Genomic DNA, 19,419 nt, shown 5'->3' with positions numbered 1-19,419 from the left:
ACAAAGGAATTCACACACTTCATTTCTCTAAATATTCATTTCCGCCTGTCTGTGATGTGTTTTGGGGAGTTTCCTGTTCCCACCCCTGCTGCTTCCGTGAGAACCACCATGTAGGAAGTGGCAGTCCTGGAACCTGTTCCTCCTTCTCCTCCTCCTCCTCCTCGTTGTGCCATTCCCCTGCTGACCGAGTTGGAAAAAAGGGAAATACAGAGCAAGGGACTTCTGCCATTCAGTTTACTGTCCATTTTTATCACTGGTTCCTCCATTCTATAACAAAAATTGTTGTCGCCAGTCCTTTCCCACACAATATCACCTTCTTTACGACACAGGCTGCACATCCCTGCCCGCTAATAAACTCAACATATTACTCTATTTCACAGCTGGACGTTTCTCAGAATACCTCTGATTCCTTTGACAGAAACCATTTCCAGGATGTCAATCAGTAAGCCACGGCTTATAAAAAAAATCAAACATAAAAACATGAACTTGAATCCGAGCATTTTATATCAGACTTGACAATATGTACTTTTTTTTTCTTCTTCAAATTGACATGAAGAAAGTTCAGGGGAACCAACTGTCAGGTGAAAATGTCCAGAGTCCCTCCGGTGCTCTGATTCAAAGGGAGGCCCAAGAGGATGGACGGGGCGACACCATGAATGTTTTTGCAGCTGATTAGGCCACTCAGTCAGTTTTACCAATAAGTGAAACAACATTGGCAATACTTTCATGTTTCTTTATGTAATTTATCTTCTATTAGAAGCTTGGTTACATACTTGTTATACTAGTGGGTGTAACTATCGAGCTAACACGCTAGCGGGGAGATTTCCTGAAAAGGGGAAAAGGCTAATTATGCTAATGGCAGTGATGCAATGGTACCCTCAGATTGCCCCACTCATACATTACTGTACCCTAAGTAACAAATCCTACTATGGCAAAGGCAAGCCTCTCCCTAGGTTGCCACTAAATGGCTTTTACTCGTTGCCTTCGTTGGTTACATTGGTCAGGTTCATGCATATGTAGTGCGATTGTTAGGTTTAGAGTAAGAATATCAGGGTAAGGCAAAGAGAGGAGGATAGGGCCTAAACCTTCAACAAGGCGGAAGTGGAATTGCTTCCTGCTCTCAGCCCAAATATTCAATTAGTGGAATGTTGCGCGAACCTGTGAAGGTTATAGCTGTTAGCACAGCTGCTAACAGAACAGTAAGTCTACACTGTTTATTCAAAAGACCTTTTAGACCAGTTTATAGGTCAGCAATCACTCCCGAGTGGTCTAGCATTACCTCTGCTACTCATCTACTCCGATACGCAGAGATCATGAAGCAGCTTTTGTGATTGCCTCTGTATTATTTTATAACGGCCTGGTTGCTCATTTCTGCATGTTCCCTCTCTTACTCACATTACTCCATCTGCCTTTTCCTACTGTTCCAAAATTTCATCCTTTCTTCCCTCTCCCATCTGGACCACACAATGCCTCTGCACTGTCCCTCCCTGCATGTCAATGTGTATAAAAATAATCTGTTGCAGCATTCTGGCTCCTGTGATGACAGCTCAGGGCTTGTCATTTTTTTGCATGCATGTCTGTGTATGTCTGTGTGTTTTAGAGGCAAGAGCATATGCTCAGAGCTTCAGGCTTGTTTTTCTCATACTGGCTATAACAGATCTGTGATTTATGTTATTGTGCTGTGGCCTTGGCCAAAACAAGACAGGAAGGGGACTAAGGGGACAGAGGGTTGAAGAGAATGACCAATGGACTGAGTAAAGTGTTGAAGCTTATCTCTGAGAAGTTCACTATTGGTGTAAACTCAATCTGAAATGCTCAGGAAGAATCAAAGAATTACCTCATGTCATTATGTCATGAATTTGACAAATCAAGTCTAACTAAACAGTATATGTTTAAGAAGTGCACATCAGAGTGTATACAACACAAGTCAGATCAGACACCTGTAAACACCAGTAACAATAGTAAAACAACCCTGGAGGCAGTAAGGCACCGCTTCAAATATCTAATCATCTTTTATTAACATTTTATCAACTCAACAAACAGATTTTTATGGATCCTGAAATAAACATCGGCATTTTATAGGTACACACTGACAAATTAATGCTCTCACATTTCATTACCTCTCAATATTCTTTCTTATTTTTGAATGCTGTGCTCGAATAGATTTAATCACATTCTCTCGTGCTGCGATTACCATCGTTTAGGGTTTAATACCATTAACACCCTCCTGAGCTTTCAGTTCCTGAGCTTCTTCCTGAATAAATGAATTATAATCTTGTGTGCGTGATGTTCTTTGGTGTTTCCATGCTGTGACCAAACCCCAATACGAATGTCTATTTCAGACTAGACTACCAGGGAGTTTGCAACAATTTCTGCGAGGCATCTTCAAAACAAGTATAACATCAACACCTGCTTTGGTGCTCATTGCTATTACGTCAGACTTTGTTGATGTCTCGTAAGGGTCTAGGATGGAAATGATCCACAGCCTCTTACTGGCCTCACTTCTCTTCCTTCCTACTGGCTGTTGTCAAATTTCTGGCAAATGGTACATAGCATCCCGACACACTCAAACACACTCAAAACACACAACGAACAAACACTCACACACTCACACACACACACACACACACACACACACACAAACGCTGTAACACACGGATGCAGACACAGACCTGAATCTGCAGGACCATGTGATCTGTTTTGTTGGAGCTGATTTCAGATGGACATCTGGTTGATGGTGAACTTGTCTGGATTTTGAATTAAAGTAAGGTTGTATTTGAGTGCAGCCAGAGAAAAGTAGAGAGGGGAAATAATACATCAGCTCAAAAAACGAGAGGAGTTTCACAACAGGCTGACAACTGATTATTCACTAAGCTGCCCCCTATTTGGTTGTGATCGCTATGTCTATCAAGCTTCCTGTTTAAGCACAGTTCTCTCACATTTAACATTTTTTTGGCAGATTGGTTGTTTTCAAAGTGCGATCTGTGGCACTCTGTCAGGCGTCTATCAAATAATTTGCCAAATAAAGGAATTATGTTGCATCAAAAGTGTAAAGCTACAGATGTGGACCATTTGCGCCAATAAAACAAGCATTATGTTTCCATTACTCCCACTCACATGGACTTTGGGCCAATACAATCTGTGATTTGATTGTGACATTTAACAATATGTCCATAATTTTCAGTCAACTTTAGACTGTCATCTTGAAATATAATAGTCCTAGGTAAAGAAAATTTGTACATAACCTTTTGTGGGTATAATCTTCTGGCGTATAACTGTTTCTTGCTGCTTCTTTTTGATGATCAATTTATTTACAATGGAAAAATGAGAGAAACGTTGTTTTTGTAGTTCAGTTAGGAACATTTTTGTGCACGTATGCCAAGGGCGATCAGAAGAATCCTGAGATCAGTCTGTTGGCTGCATGCACTGCTTTCTGGGGTCATGTTGGCTGAGGTGGCGACAGTAACGCGTTTCTAGTACTGATAAACTAAACTATCTAAAGTCTGCTAATGATTAAAGATGTTCCAACAAATACACATTTGAATCCATCCATTTTACTTGTGTTTTGTGTTTTGGAAAAGCAACAAAAACCAGGGCCTTGTAATAATCATTAAAACCAGCCTATACACACCTCTTCAATGTGTATTACTATTTACTTTTACAAACTTTAAATGTACAGTATGTGTCTTAAATTTGAATTAAGAGTCTACAGATCATATATTCGTATAAGTAAGTATAAGTTAATATGCATTTATTGTGTTACAGCCAATGAAGCTTTACATGAATACATTAAGCTTTTAGTGGGCTGGAATTCACTGAACAGAGTTTACATTTAAGAGAGCTTTCATGGTGCAAGAGAAGTTCAATTCAGTATACACAGTTTTCCGTACACGTTTTGTTTTTTATTGGCATTCCTGTGGTCCCTCAAGAGTTTTGCCTCATCTCTTGATTTTAGGAAAGAATAATTGAGTCTTTACCAGCCCACCAGAGGAGATTAGTATATATCAGTCTTTCCATCGCTTTGTCTAATACTGTTCCCACCCTTCCTCCCTTTGGAGTTACAGCTCAACGCTGCTGGAAAGAAATCCATAGCTAAAGGGGAAAGGAGCAGAGGAAACGCTTTTCCTCTGAACCAGGACAGTGCTTTCTTCCTCCAATGGATGCACAACAGTGATATGAACAGAATTAGGAGGCATGTTGTCTCTCACCTCAACGTGGCAAGATGGACGGTAGAAGAGGGTGTTTATAACACACATTGTGGTGTCCTCCATAAACAAACCCTGGGAAGAAGGGAGTGTTGATGCTGTGGTTGTCTAAGTCTGTGTGTGTGTGTGTGTGTGTGTGTGTGTGTGTGTGTGTGGAGTCCAATGGCTGTTTTTTTCTCTGGTCAGAATTATTCTTTTTACAGGAGCTGTTAGATCTGCACAGTGGCATGAACAAATCCGGCATGGCAGTCAATAATTGCTAATAACAGTAAAAAAAATATATAACTACACCAGTCCTTAGCCTTATAAGTACAACGCCAATGACAGATCAAACAGAACAGATTAAACCACAAAAGGGGGATGAGGGTGGAGGAAAGAGGAAGTAGAGGTGGAAAGCAGGGGAGGCAAAGTGGAGGAAAGAAAATGTGAGATCAGGCCCAAATCTGTGGGGAAGCGTAGCCGGACGGGTTCACAGATGTTTTAAAGTGCTAATCTAATCTTTACGCCAGGCCTTCTCCTCTCTCTCTCTCTCTCTTTCTTTCCCCTCTCCTCGTCTTAAGTTTTTTTTTTTTCTTTCCCTCCTGTTACTTTTTTGGAAGGTTGGAAAGACTGCGGCCTGTGTTGATGCTTCTCAGGAGCACCGTGTACCGCTGCTGCTCGGTGATGGGCCCTGTAGTTATTCTTGCGCCTGTTATGAGCCCTGTTTTTAGACTTAGATACATGTGCAATTTCAATAAAGGAATCTGGATTGGAAAAGAAAAGAATAGTGAAAACATCCTTGTACAAAGATACCTATGAGACGAGATGAACAGGGGGGGTCTTTTCTTTTTTTAGAAAAATCCCCCATGGTGATGAAGCTCAATGGACTTTTTTTTAAGCTCTAACATCGTAGTGGTCCAAAGACTGTTATTTAAGCTCAGCCAGTGTCCCCGCTGTATTATGTGGCTTTGATGCAGGAAGAAGGGGGATTACATTGGCCTCTCACATTATTAAAGTGAATACATTTAAGGCCCCGTTTTTGAGTTTTAAGTAATTTCCGTCTCTTGTCACTCTCTTGCATAATTGTTCTGCCTTCCTCCCTCTATTAGCCGGTAGATATAGATGGACTCTGCAGCAGACAGCGTCTACATCATGATACACTGAAAGCTCCCCTTGCACTTAGAGATGAGCTTGTTCATATCACTTTGCAAAATTGAACAGCAAACTAAAATCTTGAGCTTTAAGTCCCTTCATTCCTACAAAAAAGTCCCAATATCTGGAAACATAGCCAGTGATTAGAGGAACATGTGGAAGAAATATAGCACGTTTCTTTCTGCATGATCACATGAGTTATTGACTTGTAGGTAAACATATTGTGTGATTTTCACTCTATGTATTGACCTTTCCCTTTGTGTTTTTTACGTCTCAAGGTGATTTAGGAGAATGTGGTTACTCATCGCTGGGCCTGGTGTTTGTTTCCTCTGTTTTCCTGTGACACGGCATTCTTACCATGACTCCTGGTAAGCGACCTCGTAGCACTTTGAATGTGCAAGTCGTAAATACTCCGCGATGAGTCCAAACTGCCAACCTCACTCACGTCCTTCTGTTGCTGTCTCTCTCCTTCGTCCCCACACCCTCCTCTCTCTCCCTTTTCCTCTGTGTGCTGCGAAACATCTGGAGAAGAGCAAAGTCCTCATAGTAAACAAACAACTGGCCACCAACTCCTGTCTTTCTCCCTGTCTTCTCTCTATTCTTTCATCACTTGATTGCTCCTTATATTTTTCTCTCTTTTTCTCCATAGGCCGTGTTTCAGTAATTCAGTACTTTTCTCTCTGTTTGCTGTATGTACGTTGGCTCATCAGCAGCTAACAATCGGGGATGGACCTGTCTACACTGCTTTTAACCTGCTAGTCTGGGCCTTTTGATTTGAGCGAAGGAAGGCAATGAGGACACAGATTATGATGGTGACATGTCAAGGGGGATCGTCTGGCTTCAATAAATCATTTTAGTAAAGTTAATTACAATTTTTGTCAAATTGATAGTTTTGGCTATCAATTATGCAACATGCAACATTTGTCTATATCAGTAAAACATGAAAGACCGAGTGACAAATTCTTTACAAATTTAGTGTGAGTATGCCTCAAGTGTCACTAGCAAACCATAAGTGGCCAGAGAAAGTAGGGATATTAAATATACAATTCCCAATCAAGCATGGAACGCATCTGCATAATGAGCTCTAAGGGAAGACAGAGATGTCTAATGACGTACACTTTTCTTTTTTTTGTCTGTTTGTCTATACATTTTGATCAGAAGTTGAGTTATTCTATGCTGTCTAAATCATTAGCCTCTCTGGCTAACTGTTGATTTGTGTTTATGGTCCCTGCTAAATAACTAAATAAATAGAAACATAAAAGGAGGAGATGGACAGACGGAAAAGGAGGAGAAAGAGAATGAAACTTCATTTGGTGTGTACTCTGGTATCTTTTGGTATACATAGTATACCAATGAATTTAGGACAACAGCTATTTCTGTCATATCAAGCACACAATCAAATATGTGTGGGAGAAAAAAATAAGAGATGCGCACATGGAGAGACAAACTGCAGGGGTCAGGGTTCTGCCTCGTGACGGGACAGCTTCCTGTCGGGCCTTCCCGGCGTTTCAACGCCCTGCACCTGCTTCACTCCGCGACCCGGAGGTCCAGCAAGAGTCTTTCTTTGAAGCACGGAGGCTAAACCCCAAACCCTCGCTATCTGTTTTCTAGACTGAAAGCACCAACTCAGCAGCTGCAGCAGTAGCATACAACTGGTAGATACATCCACATCTGCTGCAGTGATTTGGGACACTACCATTTTATTGTGTGACACACTATATGTATCAAACTGCAATTTAGTGTACTTAAGGGGTTAGCATGATTTAAAACCGTTTCTGATGTCCAAAAGTGAACATTTTGCAGTCATTAAGGTTCTGTGAACCCGGCAGTATACGTGATGCCTCGGTACTTCTGCTGCTGGTATATCACTGTCATCTTGGCTTTTATTTATCATCACTGTTTAAAAAACAGTTTGCAGCTCTGCGTCTTTGGGAACCCACACCTTCTTCCCAAATAGCTGTTCTCCTTTTTACATAGAAAAAAAGTTTCGAGAAAGTTTTCAGAAAAACAGTGCTGTGTGCATTTGTGTTCTCACAATCGTCCAATTTATAGTTTATTTAATCATCATATTGAAATATAAAAATCAGTTATCCAAGACATTCTTTAGGCGGGTATCCTTAAATTTCATATATTGTCACTGGGTGGGCTGAGCCGTTGACCCAGCACTCGAACAGGGAGGTGGAAGTTTCTGTGGAGCAAGCTGAGTCTACAGGGGACACCAGGGACACACAAGCCTGCCTCTGTCAGTGTGAGAAGACTGTCGTGCCAGTTCTAATGAAGGAAATATGTCCAGCCTGCAGCAGTCTGAAGGCTATCCCCTTGTATCAGTCGGTAAAGCTGTTGGTGCTGGTATATAATAATTCTAATAATAATTGTTTTTAAGACTCCACCATTCCATCTGATAGAAAATAGTCTAGATGTCTAAAACCTCCTCAAAGTTCAGCTTGAAAGACAACATAATAATATTATATTCAATTCCTGCCAATGGATTTCCCCAAATGCTACATACTGTAATGTAACATGCTTTAAAGGGACATTTCCCATATCATTTATTTATTTTGCAATGAGGACATAGAACTAACAGGTCAGGACTTATCTGGACGCACTGAGATCCGTCACGAGGGACAAATGGACTGCTAAGCACCTGTTTCTGATCTAGCAGCTGTGAGAAGAATGAGTCCATAGGTTAAAGAGGTAAAAGGTTTGTAGGCAAAAAGTGTGTCAAGATGGGCAGACGAATGACAAATAGGCTGAGATAAAAACGCAGTTAAAGAACCTGTGATTTGCAAAGGAGAAGCTGAAGGGTGAGAGAGACGGATGAGTCAGGAAGGTAGAATGAGTTGGGGGTCATGGAGGAAAAGGCCAGAGGTTATCAGTCAACCATTAAGTGAACCGTGATGTGTTACAGCCCATGAGATGAAATATACTGGCACTAAGAGTTATCTACAAGAGCAGAGGCACACACTGTGAACATGGTATCGGATAACACATCTTCATCTTTCTTTCCTGCCTTGACACACGCTCACCCTCTCACATGCACACACACACACACACACACACACACACACAAGTGCACTCCCGACAATTGGTAAAAGTCGAACGCAAAATTTCAGCGAAAAATGCAGGCCTCCGTGCCCAAAGCACGTAGTAAAACGTGACGCACAACACTGCAGTGCTGGTGTTACCACCTACGTGATGGTGAGCCTTGAAGAGGACGTGTTGATCTGCTGCCACATCGTCGTATCAACCATAGGAAATGGAAGATAACATCACAAGGTTAGAATAAACCATATTTGACATCTTTATAATACAGTTTTGTGTTCAGTATGAAACTTTCATTTATTGCAGTACGTCCCGGGCGAGGAGGAAAATATTTTCCTGGGCGGCAATAACATGGGAAAAGTAAATTAAAGAAGAGTATATCAGGTCTGAAGCAGTTACCCACTTACTGTACCTGCTTGTCGGATGTTGAAAGAAAAGTCACGTAACAGTTGTGCGGTTTGCTTTGTTTATTAGAGGTATATTGTCAAACACTTTACAAGCTGTTGCTTAACATTAGAGAGAAAAATTCAACACGGAAAAAACATTTACTAAGCTCAGCAGAGAACACTTTTAAAGCCCATGTTTGAAAGGCACTAAAGTCCCAGTTTTAATGATGCTGTCCTGCTTTCTTTTCTTGACAAATGCAGACACGACTAGCAAAGAGGTCTGTTGTTACACACTTATACACAGAGCTTTCAATTTACTTGTTAGTTGAACTTTTAAAGGCAACACCACTTATGTCTGCTATCATGTGTGAGAAATTATAGTAACACAGACTGTTGATTCAATACACTGAACATTTTTATACGGATGTAAAGCTACCATAAATAACCCAATGTGGACGGCAGGCTTTCTTATTTTGTTTGCTGTATGCTCTGCTGAGTGCAGGTATCTTAAATATTTTCATGATTAAATACACCATTTAATACACCAGTATTGCTGCTACTTAAATACATAATGTGTCTTTTAAGTTAGAATCACCATTCAGTGGAACTATGTAAAACAACAAGGCAACCATCACTTGGATTTTCTTCATGTCTGCAAAATAAATGTACATAATTTCTTTTTTTAAATAATCGTGATAGAAGTACATTCAAACAATAGCATGATAGTTCCCCAGCATTATTGTTGTGGTTTTAAATATCTTGTGATGTAGGGGCACTTGTAGAGGAACAGTTTGTCATTATATGAACTTTCGTATTACAGATGCTCCCTACTTCCTGCTTCAAATACTGCCGAAACATCACTGTCACACAAAGTTTAGATGCCTTACTAGTGGCATCATCATATTGCTAATGCTGTTGATCGTCAGATCATCAGGAAGTCAATGAGGAAGTGATGAGATTCTGCTCCAGAGCTTAAAATGTGTGTCCACCACTAAACACATGTGCACGTGCCTGTCAGACGGTTGCATGAGATGAGTGGCAAACACTGGGATGTGGAATGGACACCATCTGATATTAAAGCGCTGGCTTCTTGTGGGGGACAAGTAGCCTGTTGGTTGATGGTGCAAACAGCTGTATCAATGCAAAATGGTAAAACGTGAAAAGTCATTCCTGGCAGTAAATCTGTGTTGACTGTATTTCAGCTTCCTCTGCCTTATTGTCTGATCGTTTGATTTGGTTGTTTTATGGCTGTTTATATCTTTGCATCTTTAATTTCTTTCTCTTTTCATCTCTAACTATGTTTCTTGCTCCTCGTAATTCACGTTTAGCTGCTACATCCAATCCCTTATCTCCCTCCTCTCCCCTCACCCTTCTTACGCTGTTCAATTTGTCCCGTGTCTAGCTGGTCGTTTCTTCTTCCCACCATCTGCCTTTTCATCGCTTCTGTCTCTCCCCGATTCCCTCGGTGTCCCCCCATGCACGTCCGGCTTCCTCTGGCCGAGTTCTCCAGTTCACTACCGGCAGCCGCAGCCTTCCACCACCATGTCCTGGTAGTTCTTCAGCACCACTCGGTCTTGAGGGTCCAGGTAGAGCAGGGCGATGGGGCTAAGGGAGGTGGGGACGCAGCAGGCCCGGGGCACGGCTCCGTTCACAGAGTTCACCAGGGTTTGCACCATGGCGTGGCTGGAGGAGTTCATGTGGTCGGCCAGAGGAAAGCGACACTCTCCCAGGCAGAAGAAGGCGTCGTAGCCGCTTGGTGCGATGATCCACTTGTGCCACCCCACGTCGTTGAAGTCTACGTACAGAGGATGGCGGCGACACCTGTTGCGAGAAAGGCGCTTCAGTTTTGCAGCGCGGCCGCCGTTTCTTTTCACCCTTCCAGCGTCGCTCCAGCTGTCCCCTCGTTGAACACTCCCCCAGCCCTGCACCGTGTACCCCGTTTTTCTGGCCCTGCCCGAGGCCGGGTCTCTACTGCGGCTATTGCTGCTGCCCCTGGTCCTGTCTTTTGTCCCCTTTCTCCCTCTCATCCTCTGGCCTCCGTTGGGGTTCCTCCTGCCGTGTTTGACCAAGGGCTCTCCGCGGCCGTCATGGCTGTAAGTCACCAAGAGGGGTCTCTCCTGGGCCCAGCTATGCTCGTCCTGACCCACAGACCTGCATACTCTCAGGTGGGCCTGTTTGTGTTTTTCTGCCTCCTCGTCAGCTGTGGCAGGGAAGAGGTTTTGTTTAGGGATCAATGTGGTGCTGTTTTCAACTCCGAGCTCTAGGAGGAAGCCCAGACTGCCAGTCCCACTAAGGGCCTTATGGAGGAACTCTGCATTTAAGCTAAAAGCCTCCCAGAAACCGCTTCCTTTATGGCCGTGGAGGCCGGTGGTGAGTAACCTCGTCTCCAGCAGGGTGGGTTCGGGGTCCTCGTGGTGCTCAGTGAGGTATAGGTTAAGTCTGTGGACCCCGGGACCTAGTGAAGCTCTGTCACTGCGGAGAAGCCGAAGCTCAGCGGAGAGCACCCTCTCGTCCTGAGGGATGGAGGATACATTGAAGGAGATATGCACCCTCTTATGATCCACTGCTACAGGACTGCCTCCAAGGGGCTCTAAGAGAAAGAGGGAGAGAGAAAATGATGTCATAAGATATCATAAAAATATTGATGGAATCTATCAGTAGAGGCATTGTTTTGAAAATTAATTTAGTTTATGGGAATTAACAACAGAATAGAAATCTTTTCAATAACTTTTATTTGAGGCCCTTATGTATTCAGTCAACCTTTCCTACACCTACTTGCACTGTGTGATTAGTATCCTGCTGCAAGGACAGTGTGTCAAAATCTAGTTTATTATCCCCATGTGAAACAAATTATTCAACAAAAATTTGAGTTGAGTGGCAGAGCAATAGGTCGGCAAATATTTGCCAGGTCTAGAACAAACTTCCCCACCGTGTTTCTAAGTATACTCACACACATGTTTTTTTAAAGAAACCCTCCGGATTGTAAACAACCCATCTTATCCAAGAGTGCACCGATGCGTGAGGATGGTGAGTCACAACAACAAGATTATTCATTTGCAGTCAAATAGTTCCACAGCATCAGGATGTACCGGTGAGCTTACCACTGTGGTGAAAGCTGCGTACGGTGTTGGCCTGCTCAATGTGCTGGCTCGGGAAGCTAAACGAGGGATCCTCCACTAGATGGTACTGCTGCTGGTGGAAGTGGTAAAGATTAAGGAGGTACCCGGGCACCGGCACCCCAGGCCGAGGGTCGGGCTGCGACTGTAGGCCCAGACGGCTCAAGAGGAGGTTCTGGATGGTCTGTGCCAGACTGGGCTCCAGGAGGAGGGAACCAGCTGGTGGGGGCGACAAGGAGGAAGGCATGGAGGACACCCTGCCATGGTCGGTCTTGCTGGTGTCTCCACCCTGGCGACCAGACGAGGCTTGAGGTAGGAGCAGGACCATGAGGAGCAGAAGGTTAGCAGGGAACATGGTGGATCTGCAGGGGGGCAGGATGGTGAGGAGAAATGGGGAACAAAAGAGAAGAAGTAAATAATAAAAGTCAAAAGAGATGCAATCTTACTATCAATAGGAAAACCTATTAAGGCTGGTTATGCAGTGTTTTTCATCCTTTTTGAATTTAGGTCCTTGTATTTGCAAAAGAGGTCCCCTGAGATACTCCAGGTCTCTGTATATCATGCTTACGTCTTCCCCTTCCTGGACACACTAGTTTTTCATCAGTCTTAAGCCTCCATGTGGCATATGTTCAAGGACTTTACTGTCCACATATCCATATGAAGTTGTTTGCTTCATACTCCTGGCTGTAGAAACAGTGCCACTTTTTTTTCTCTATTAATTTATGGTGTGCTTAATGCCCCTGTGGGCCATATATTTCATTGAACACCTAAGGATGAGTAATCAAACAGCCTCTGTAATTCATTCTTGCTGTGTGTAGAAGAGATCCCAGTGCAGGAGTAATGACAGATATTTTCTTCTCCTTTCATTTTCAATGAACCAAGGAATATTCAGTCTGTCGCGTTCTATAATGATGTCTGCATGAGTGAAGAAGATTTAAAGCTGGGCAATGCGGTTTGTTTTGGTGTAACCGGGGGGGAAAAAATCCATATGAACCTTTGAGCACATTTTAATTCAAGTAGCCCGAGAGAAAACTAGACTTTGGCACTCCTACTCTGTTTCTTTGGAGCTTTAGAACATTTAGTCTGCGTTTGGAGACTTTGGCTAATCACATGGACAGGGGGCTCCTACGGACTATTCTTCAAACACAGATGCGCACGCACGGTGTCTTTGGTGGGAGCCTCATTCAATGGCTGACTGCTCTGGGGTAAAGTTGCAGGAAAGGTTGCCCTTCCTCCATTGGCAATAACTGCCGACACGGCAGAGCGATGCAACAAAGGAGAAGGAACGTATAGAAAAGAGAGACTGATTTAACTGTAATAGTTTATCCTTTTTTCTGAGCAGTGACCTCAGCACTGCTGTACTATTCGCAACGTCCTCCCTCCATCTCTGTCGATGGCGTAGATAGCTAGAATCACGTATACTACCATAACAGGACAGCACAGCTCATGGTCAATTGCGGCTACAAACACATCGAGATCCCAATCACAATTCGGACGATGTATACAAACAAATGCCTTGTGGTTGGTTATTGATGAAAGAGGAGGTTTGAAATGAACCAAAAGTAGGTACAGGTTACTGTATAAAGCGATCATGAAGAAGTTTTAAAATAATGACCTATTATAAATAATTGTAAATAAATTGTAAATATTGTAATAAATCGATTGAATTGCATGCTTGTCTGGTGGGAGGGGCCTAAAAACGAAATGGAAGAGATGCTGATTTTTCTAATTCTGGCTTTATCTCTAAAACATACCTTAAATTGTACGTATGTTGACAGCATGTAAACAAAGTTTAACCAAACCCTCACAAAATATGTATCAATTCATATGCAGTTGTAGTTGGTGCCTAAAAGGCTTTTTGCTAAAAAAAAACATTACATTCAAGTACTTATTGCCTTATGCTGTTGTAATTGCCGGCGATGCACAATGATGTTTATTGTTGAAGGGAAAGAAAAGATTGTTGTGAGTCTAAGGAACTTTTGGAAAGTCACAATTTTGAAGTAATCAAAAGAAATCAACAAATGTTTAAATATACAAGCTTTGTATATCAAACATTTGTGAACCTTTATTTACCTTTATAATACCCTGTCAACTACAGAATAGCAGTTTGGATTATTCTTTCAAGGAGAGTAGAGTATTATTTGCACATATGCAGAAGGGTCTTTGCGCTTAGAACGGATGTGTTTGTGTTATGAATGCCCCCGTCCTCCCACATTGTGCATCGATCACTTGCTATTCTTGATAACTGATGCAAATGTCTAACCGAAACACCACAGAGCGCACAAGGGATCTCCTTTAAATTAAACTTGACTGTGTTGAGAGAGTAAAGCCTCGTTTAGCTGACTCAACTGAAGTGATCAACTTTTCTCTCCCTCTTTGATAGTGCGGGAACAGGACCACAGACAGGGAATCGTGTAATTACCACAACGACCTGGCTAACACCCTGCACATCTGCAGTGCAGGGTGTTAATAATAACCGAGCCAGTAATTAGAAACCAGCAAGTTAACGGCCGTCTTGACCTGAAGAGGTCGGGCTGAGCAAAGGAGTCACTGGAAAGACACAACTACAACTGAACATGATTTCGACATAATTGAAGTAGAAGAGAAGTGAACCAGGAACCTACTACAAATAATCCTCTTTCAAATAAAAGTACACCAGTCTTTCACTTACTCAAAGAAGAACTCTAAGCCTGTAGTTATTTCTTTCCTTGTCCGAGCTTTCACATATTTTTGGTCTCTATCACCATACCTCGTGTCTCTGAGGGACATAGAATTGATTAAGCCCTCAACAGCGAGATAACAGAGCCGTTTATGGCCGAGCGAGCAGATAATGACACTGTAATGGCTGCTAATCTTACCACACTGCCATGAAAAGGGGTTGAAAGGAGTTCAGAGGTGTGAAGGTGTGTACGTTTTTTGTGCATTGCGTGTTGCTCAGGCGGTACGGGGTTCAAAGGCCAGGCCTGGGAAAGTAAGCCACCTCCAAGCGTGGGATTGTTGCTGGCTATCCAATAAACTCTCACGGCCCCACCCAGGGCCGTTTCACCTGAGGCAACGAAGCAGAGGACAATTACAGATTAGACACTATGCTGGAGCGCCTCTCCCATATTCTTTGAAGGCTTGTAAAGCAGATTAAGGACAACAACACAGTCTCTCTCCTGTACTTTCCTCACAAAGTGCAAAACCATCCCGGGTGACTCCGAGGTTCAAAGGTTCAGTCGTCGCACAACAGGGTGTGTCGTGACTTGCGCTAGGCCCAGAAGCGAGGTCTGCGAGCGGAAACCAGCTTGCCCTACATCACGTTGACATACATCCATGCTCTCTGAGCCTTTTTATGTGAGTCCAGGTAGTGCGAAAAACACTTCCCATTCTTCTTCTCTCTGGAAGGAGTTTGGACCAATCGAATGTTCTTTGGGGATCCAGGAGGCAAGGTGTATGACTAATGGGTCCGTGATAAGGGCAGATGAAGGTTTAGGGCCTCAGCTGCGGTGTTTGAGCATCGCCCCCTCCCCCCCCCCCCCCCCCCCCTCCGCGTGTGCATACATGCAGCTCAGGAAGATTAGACCCGACCTCCCGAGCAGACGGTGGCGTGACCCTGGTGCACAGCAGATGAGAGATCATTGCCAGCCCGCCCCGTGGATTTCTGAACTCTGTGATTAAAACCCCTGGTCTCTGATGTCCGTTTCTATCTCTTGCTTTTGGCACGTTTCTAACTCAGTGCCTCTCCTTTTATCTGTTCATTTCAAACCCTGCTCCCTTTCCCCTTCCTTCTTCCTTTTTGCATTCCTTGAACTTTGTCCTTTGTGCTTCATGCTGTCATACTCTGCTTCGCTGTTTTTCTCTTTTCTGCCTCCCTCTTCCTCTCTTTTGATTGATCATCCATCAATTTGCCTCTCTGCCATATTTCTCTTGTTCTTCCTTGTTCAAAATATCTTGTTTTTTTCTTTTTTTAATCTCTGCAGCACCTTCCCATTCAATTTCTCCCCGTCTCCCTCTCCCCTTTTCTTCCTCTCCTATCAATGTTGCTCTTTCTTTCCCTCGGTTTTAAATGAATGGTGTTTTTGCGGAAGAGTGCGGCGGGCTGTTGCCGGGCCACGGGGCCGGAGTGTCACCGCAGCCGGCTGATTTATCCACCGCCGCTGTCTTCATGTTACGCTTGGTCCCTCAACTTTCCCTTCCTGTTGTTCTTCCCGTGTTTCTTTTCCCAAATTCCTCCTCTCATTCTCCTTGACCCCCCCCCCCCCCACCCCTTTCTCTTATAGCTCTCATTTTTCTCTGCTGTCTTCTCATTCTCTTAGAACATAATACTTGCAGCGTTTATGCCACAGGTTTAATCCTCTCTCTCCAGTAAACTCAAACACTGGGTTGGACAGCCTCATGAGACCAAATGTGATGTAACGTGTACAGTGTGCACACCTCTGAGGATACATCTGTATTAACTGCTGCTTATTTTCCACTTGGAACTGTGCCACATCAATATATATATATGAACTAAGCATGCACGTCATAGTCTGTATAATTTACTTTGAGGTTATGACTGCACTATACTCCATATGTTTAACTTTTAGTTAATATATAACGGGAGGCAGGGTGAAAAATGTCCAAAACAGTTGTACAATTGTGATTCTGCTCTCTTTCTTAGACGAAACCGATGAAATCATTAGAACAATATTCCAGGTATAGGCTGCTGTGTAGTTTTATTGGACTTTATTGAATGCTCTTTAATTCATCCCAGCTGGACCAATTAGCTGGCCACTGACACAGACGTCAAACACACAGTATATACAGGGTTTAACACATGCCAACTACCAGGCAAGAGTGAGCACTAACACGTAAGCAGAAACTCATGCCAAGATGTAGAACTGTGGTGAAGCTGGGTTCTAAATATGTGAGTACGGTTGGAAATAGAATTAGACACACACACACACACACACACACACGAAAAACACACACGTTTGGTTAAGTGGACATTTCGTGGTGGAGAAGACCCCGTGTTTCCCTGCTTCTTCATCGTACCTGGCTGACCAGGAACCACCTGCAGAGACTCATATGAGTGAGCTTGAACCGAGCATCAACCGGTCGCCGTGTATTTACAACATTCATTCCCTTGCTTTTTTATTTCCTCAATATCTCCGCTTTTTTTGTCCCGGACCTGGGAATGCCCGGAGGTCTCAGTGTCGCAGGTGCATTGTGGTTACCAGGAGGCCCGGCTGAGGCGCAACATACACTGCATAAGCGTCAATGGAAACACTGACATGTCCAACCGGTGACTGCTGAGAGCTCAGGGGCTCCACTCGGGGTCTGACAGTTACGTCTCAGTGAAATACAGAACAAAAACACACCTCTGCTTTTCACATTAAAGCACTAACACTGAGGGCCAATTCATACTTTGTATGTTGCAGCCGTGGTGAGTGAAATTATGCTCTTTGAACTCATAATGGGCACATTATTCTTGGACAAGTTGCTCACCAGACAAGATTTTGATTGAGCGACACTGTATGTATATATTTATATATTATGCATGTGCATGTGTGTGTCTGTGTGTGTTGATCCCCAGAGTGACTAATGGTTTCAGCAGCACAGTTCCTGTGGCCTGTGGCTTGACAGATGTGTGTTTGTGTGGGTGTGCGTGTGTGAAATGGATGTCGTACTCACGTCCAGGTGTAGTGGGATGTGTGCAGAGTCCATGGTTTATCCTTGAGCTCCAGTGTTACGATCCCTCGGCTCTCGCTCCCGCTCCTTTGGACAGATTGGACAAGGTGGGCTATATACCTCTTGGCCCTTTCCTTTATACCTCTTTCAAGGTAACCAGTGTCTGTCTCTTCTATGTCTTCTACGTAAACAGGCTGTGGGTAATGCTGCTCTCTCCATGTTTTTCCCCACTCTCTGCTCGCTCGCTCAGCTTCTCATCCTGTTGTCAGTGTCAGATAAGCAAACTCTTAAAAACATCCACCGGCTCCCCACGCCCCCTCCCCTCTCTGCCTGTCTGACCTCTGCAAGTGGGCAGCTCCCTTTCTCTGTTGCCTGGACGGGTTGTTTAAAACACACACACTAGTGTTAGCGCTGTGCATATGGAAGCAAGAGGAGGAAAGTTAGTTGTGTCTGTCTGCACTGTATCACCGGCAACAACTCCCTCTAGTTCTTAAACCGCCTTACTATGCCTCTCTCTGTTGGACTCCCCTCTGTCCCTCCCTTTTTTTAAATCTCCTCCCCTTCTCCTCCCTCTCTTTAACACACACACACACACACACACACACACACACACATACACTTGCGCGCATATACACTTGTTTATTTTCTATACTTTACTAAGTACCCAGCTGGTAAGCTCAGTTTAACTGTAATTGACTTGCGTAGCCAGTAAGGTCCTCACAGATAGTCACTAAGACCGGCCCCAATTTATTGTACTGCTCTTATCACCTTCTCTCTCTTTCTCGCTATATCTGTCTCTATCACACGTACACACACACGCACACACACACACACACACTCGCGCGCATATACGCATGCATCCAAGCTCGCTCATTCACTCACACAGAGAAGCATGCAAGCATGAGTACAAACAGGCATAGGACATTTTCACACACATATGATTGTGCTTAAAACCAAACACACCCAGACAAACAATATTGCACACACACTTTTACACACACAAAAAAAAACGTTTTTTTCCATATAACCCTAAGGTCAGCACACAAAAGATCACTGATTATTTTACCAGTATTCCTCCATTAACAAACTCACCTGCTGCTTTTTGTTGGCACCATTTTAAGTTTCGGCCGACACAAGGCGCCATGACAGTGGATAAGAGCACACAGTTACAAGAAAAAGGTATGAATGGATGACTCATAGCAGCTGCCATGAAGTCACCTCCGTTGAGTTCTGTGATTGGATGGAAGTAAATGTTAAGGTGAAAAAAAGAAAAACAGTACGTCTCCACTGCCGGTTGAAGCAAGGTGCGTCTGTCCTTTCAACGCAGGGCGGGCGGCGAGGGGAATTTGTATTCATGGTGTGGACCCATGAGAAAACGTCTCTTTAGGATGCAGCGTCTCACATATTAGATCTCATCTGGAGAATCACTCTCCTCCTCCTCCTTCTCCTCCTCTTCGTCCCCTCCACTTGCTCTTCCCGTCCACTACCGGACAAATACATGAAACCCCTTAATCCACAGACCTCATTCACTCCAGAGGCTGAGTAATTTTGTCCCAAAGCAGAACAACTTCACGCACAAACGCACGTACTGAGCAAACACTTTTTCTTTTGGAAAAAATTGTCAGTTATTATTATTTTTTTTATAATGGCCTAATTGGGTCATTACCACATTCAGGGTGATTTCATAAATAGATTTTTATTAAATGCCGGAGAATTATTAAATTGTCTAATTGCACATTCTCTTCTTGGCAATTAGAATTTGACTGAAACACTGAATCTATACTGAATTTCACAACCACCTCAATGAATCTTCTTGTAGGTGTAGTAGATGCTGAGTGTGACCTTCAGCTGAGGTTAAAGTTTCATGTCCAAAGACATCCACCGCCT

General features: G+C 43.5%; 1 protein-coding gene across 1 annotated transcript; it reads right to left on the bottom strand.

Moving 5' to 3' along the window:
* Positions 1-8,832: 8,832 nt before the first annotated feature.
* Positions 8,833-18,843, bottom strand: bmp16 (bone morphogenetic protein 16). Its single transcript, XM_037471364.2, has 4 exons — positions 18,625-18,843; positions 17,536-17,619; positions 11,866-12,242; positions 8,833-11,354 (listed from the first exon to the last, which is right to left on the bottom strand). Exons 1-4 carry the CDS (start codon positions 18,645-18,647, stop codon positions 10,279-10,281), a joined length of 1,560 nt encoding a protein of 519 aa, XP_037327261.2. The 5' UTR covers positions 18,648-18,843; the 3' UTR covers positions 8,833-10,278.
* Positions 18,844-19,419: the final 576 nt, after the last annotated feature.

Source organism: Pungitius pungitius, chromosome 3, assembly GCF_949316345.1.
Source record: "Pungitius pungitius chromosome 3, fPunPun2.1, whole genome shotgun sequence".
NCBI classification, from domain to species: Eukaryota; Metazoa; Chordata; class Actinopteri; order Perciformes; family Gasterosteidae; genus Pungitius; species Pungitius pungitius.
This window is presented reverse-complemented; position numbering and strand designations above follow the sequence as displayed.

Excerpts from the sequence above, each read along its gene's own strand:
- bmp16 (XM_037471364.2), bottom strand. The coding sequence starts at position 18,647 with ATGGTGCCAACAAAAAGCAGCAG. Across the intron at positions 12,243-17,535 it reads ACATCCCACTACACCTGGAC|ATCCACCATGTTCCCTGCTA; the intron begins GTGAGTACGACA and ends GCCCCCCTGCAG. Across the intron at positions 11,355-11,865 it reads ACGCAGCTTTCACCACAGTG|AGCCCCTTGGAGGCAGTCCT; the intron begins GTAAGCTCACCG and ends TCTTTCTCTTAG.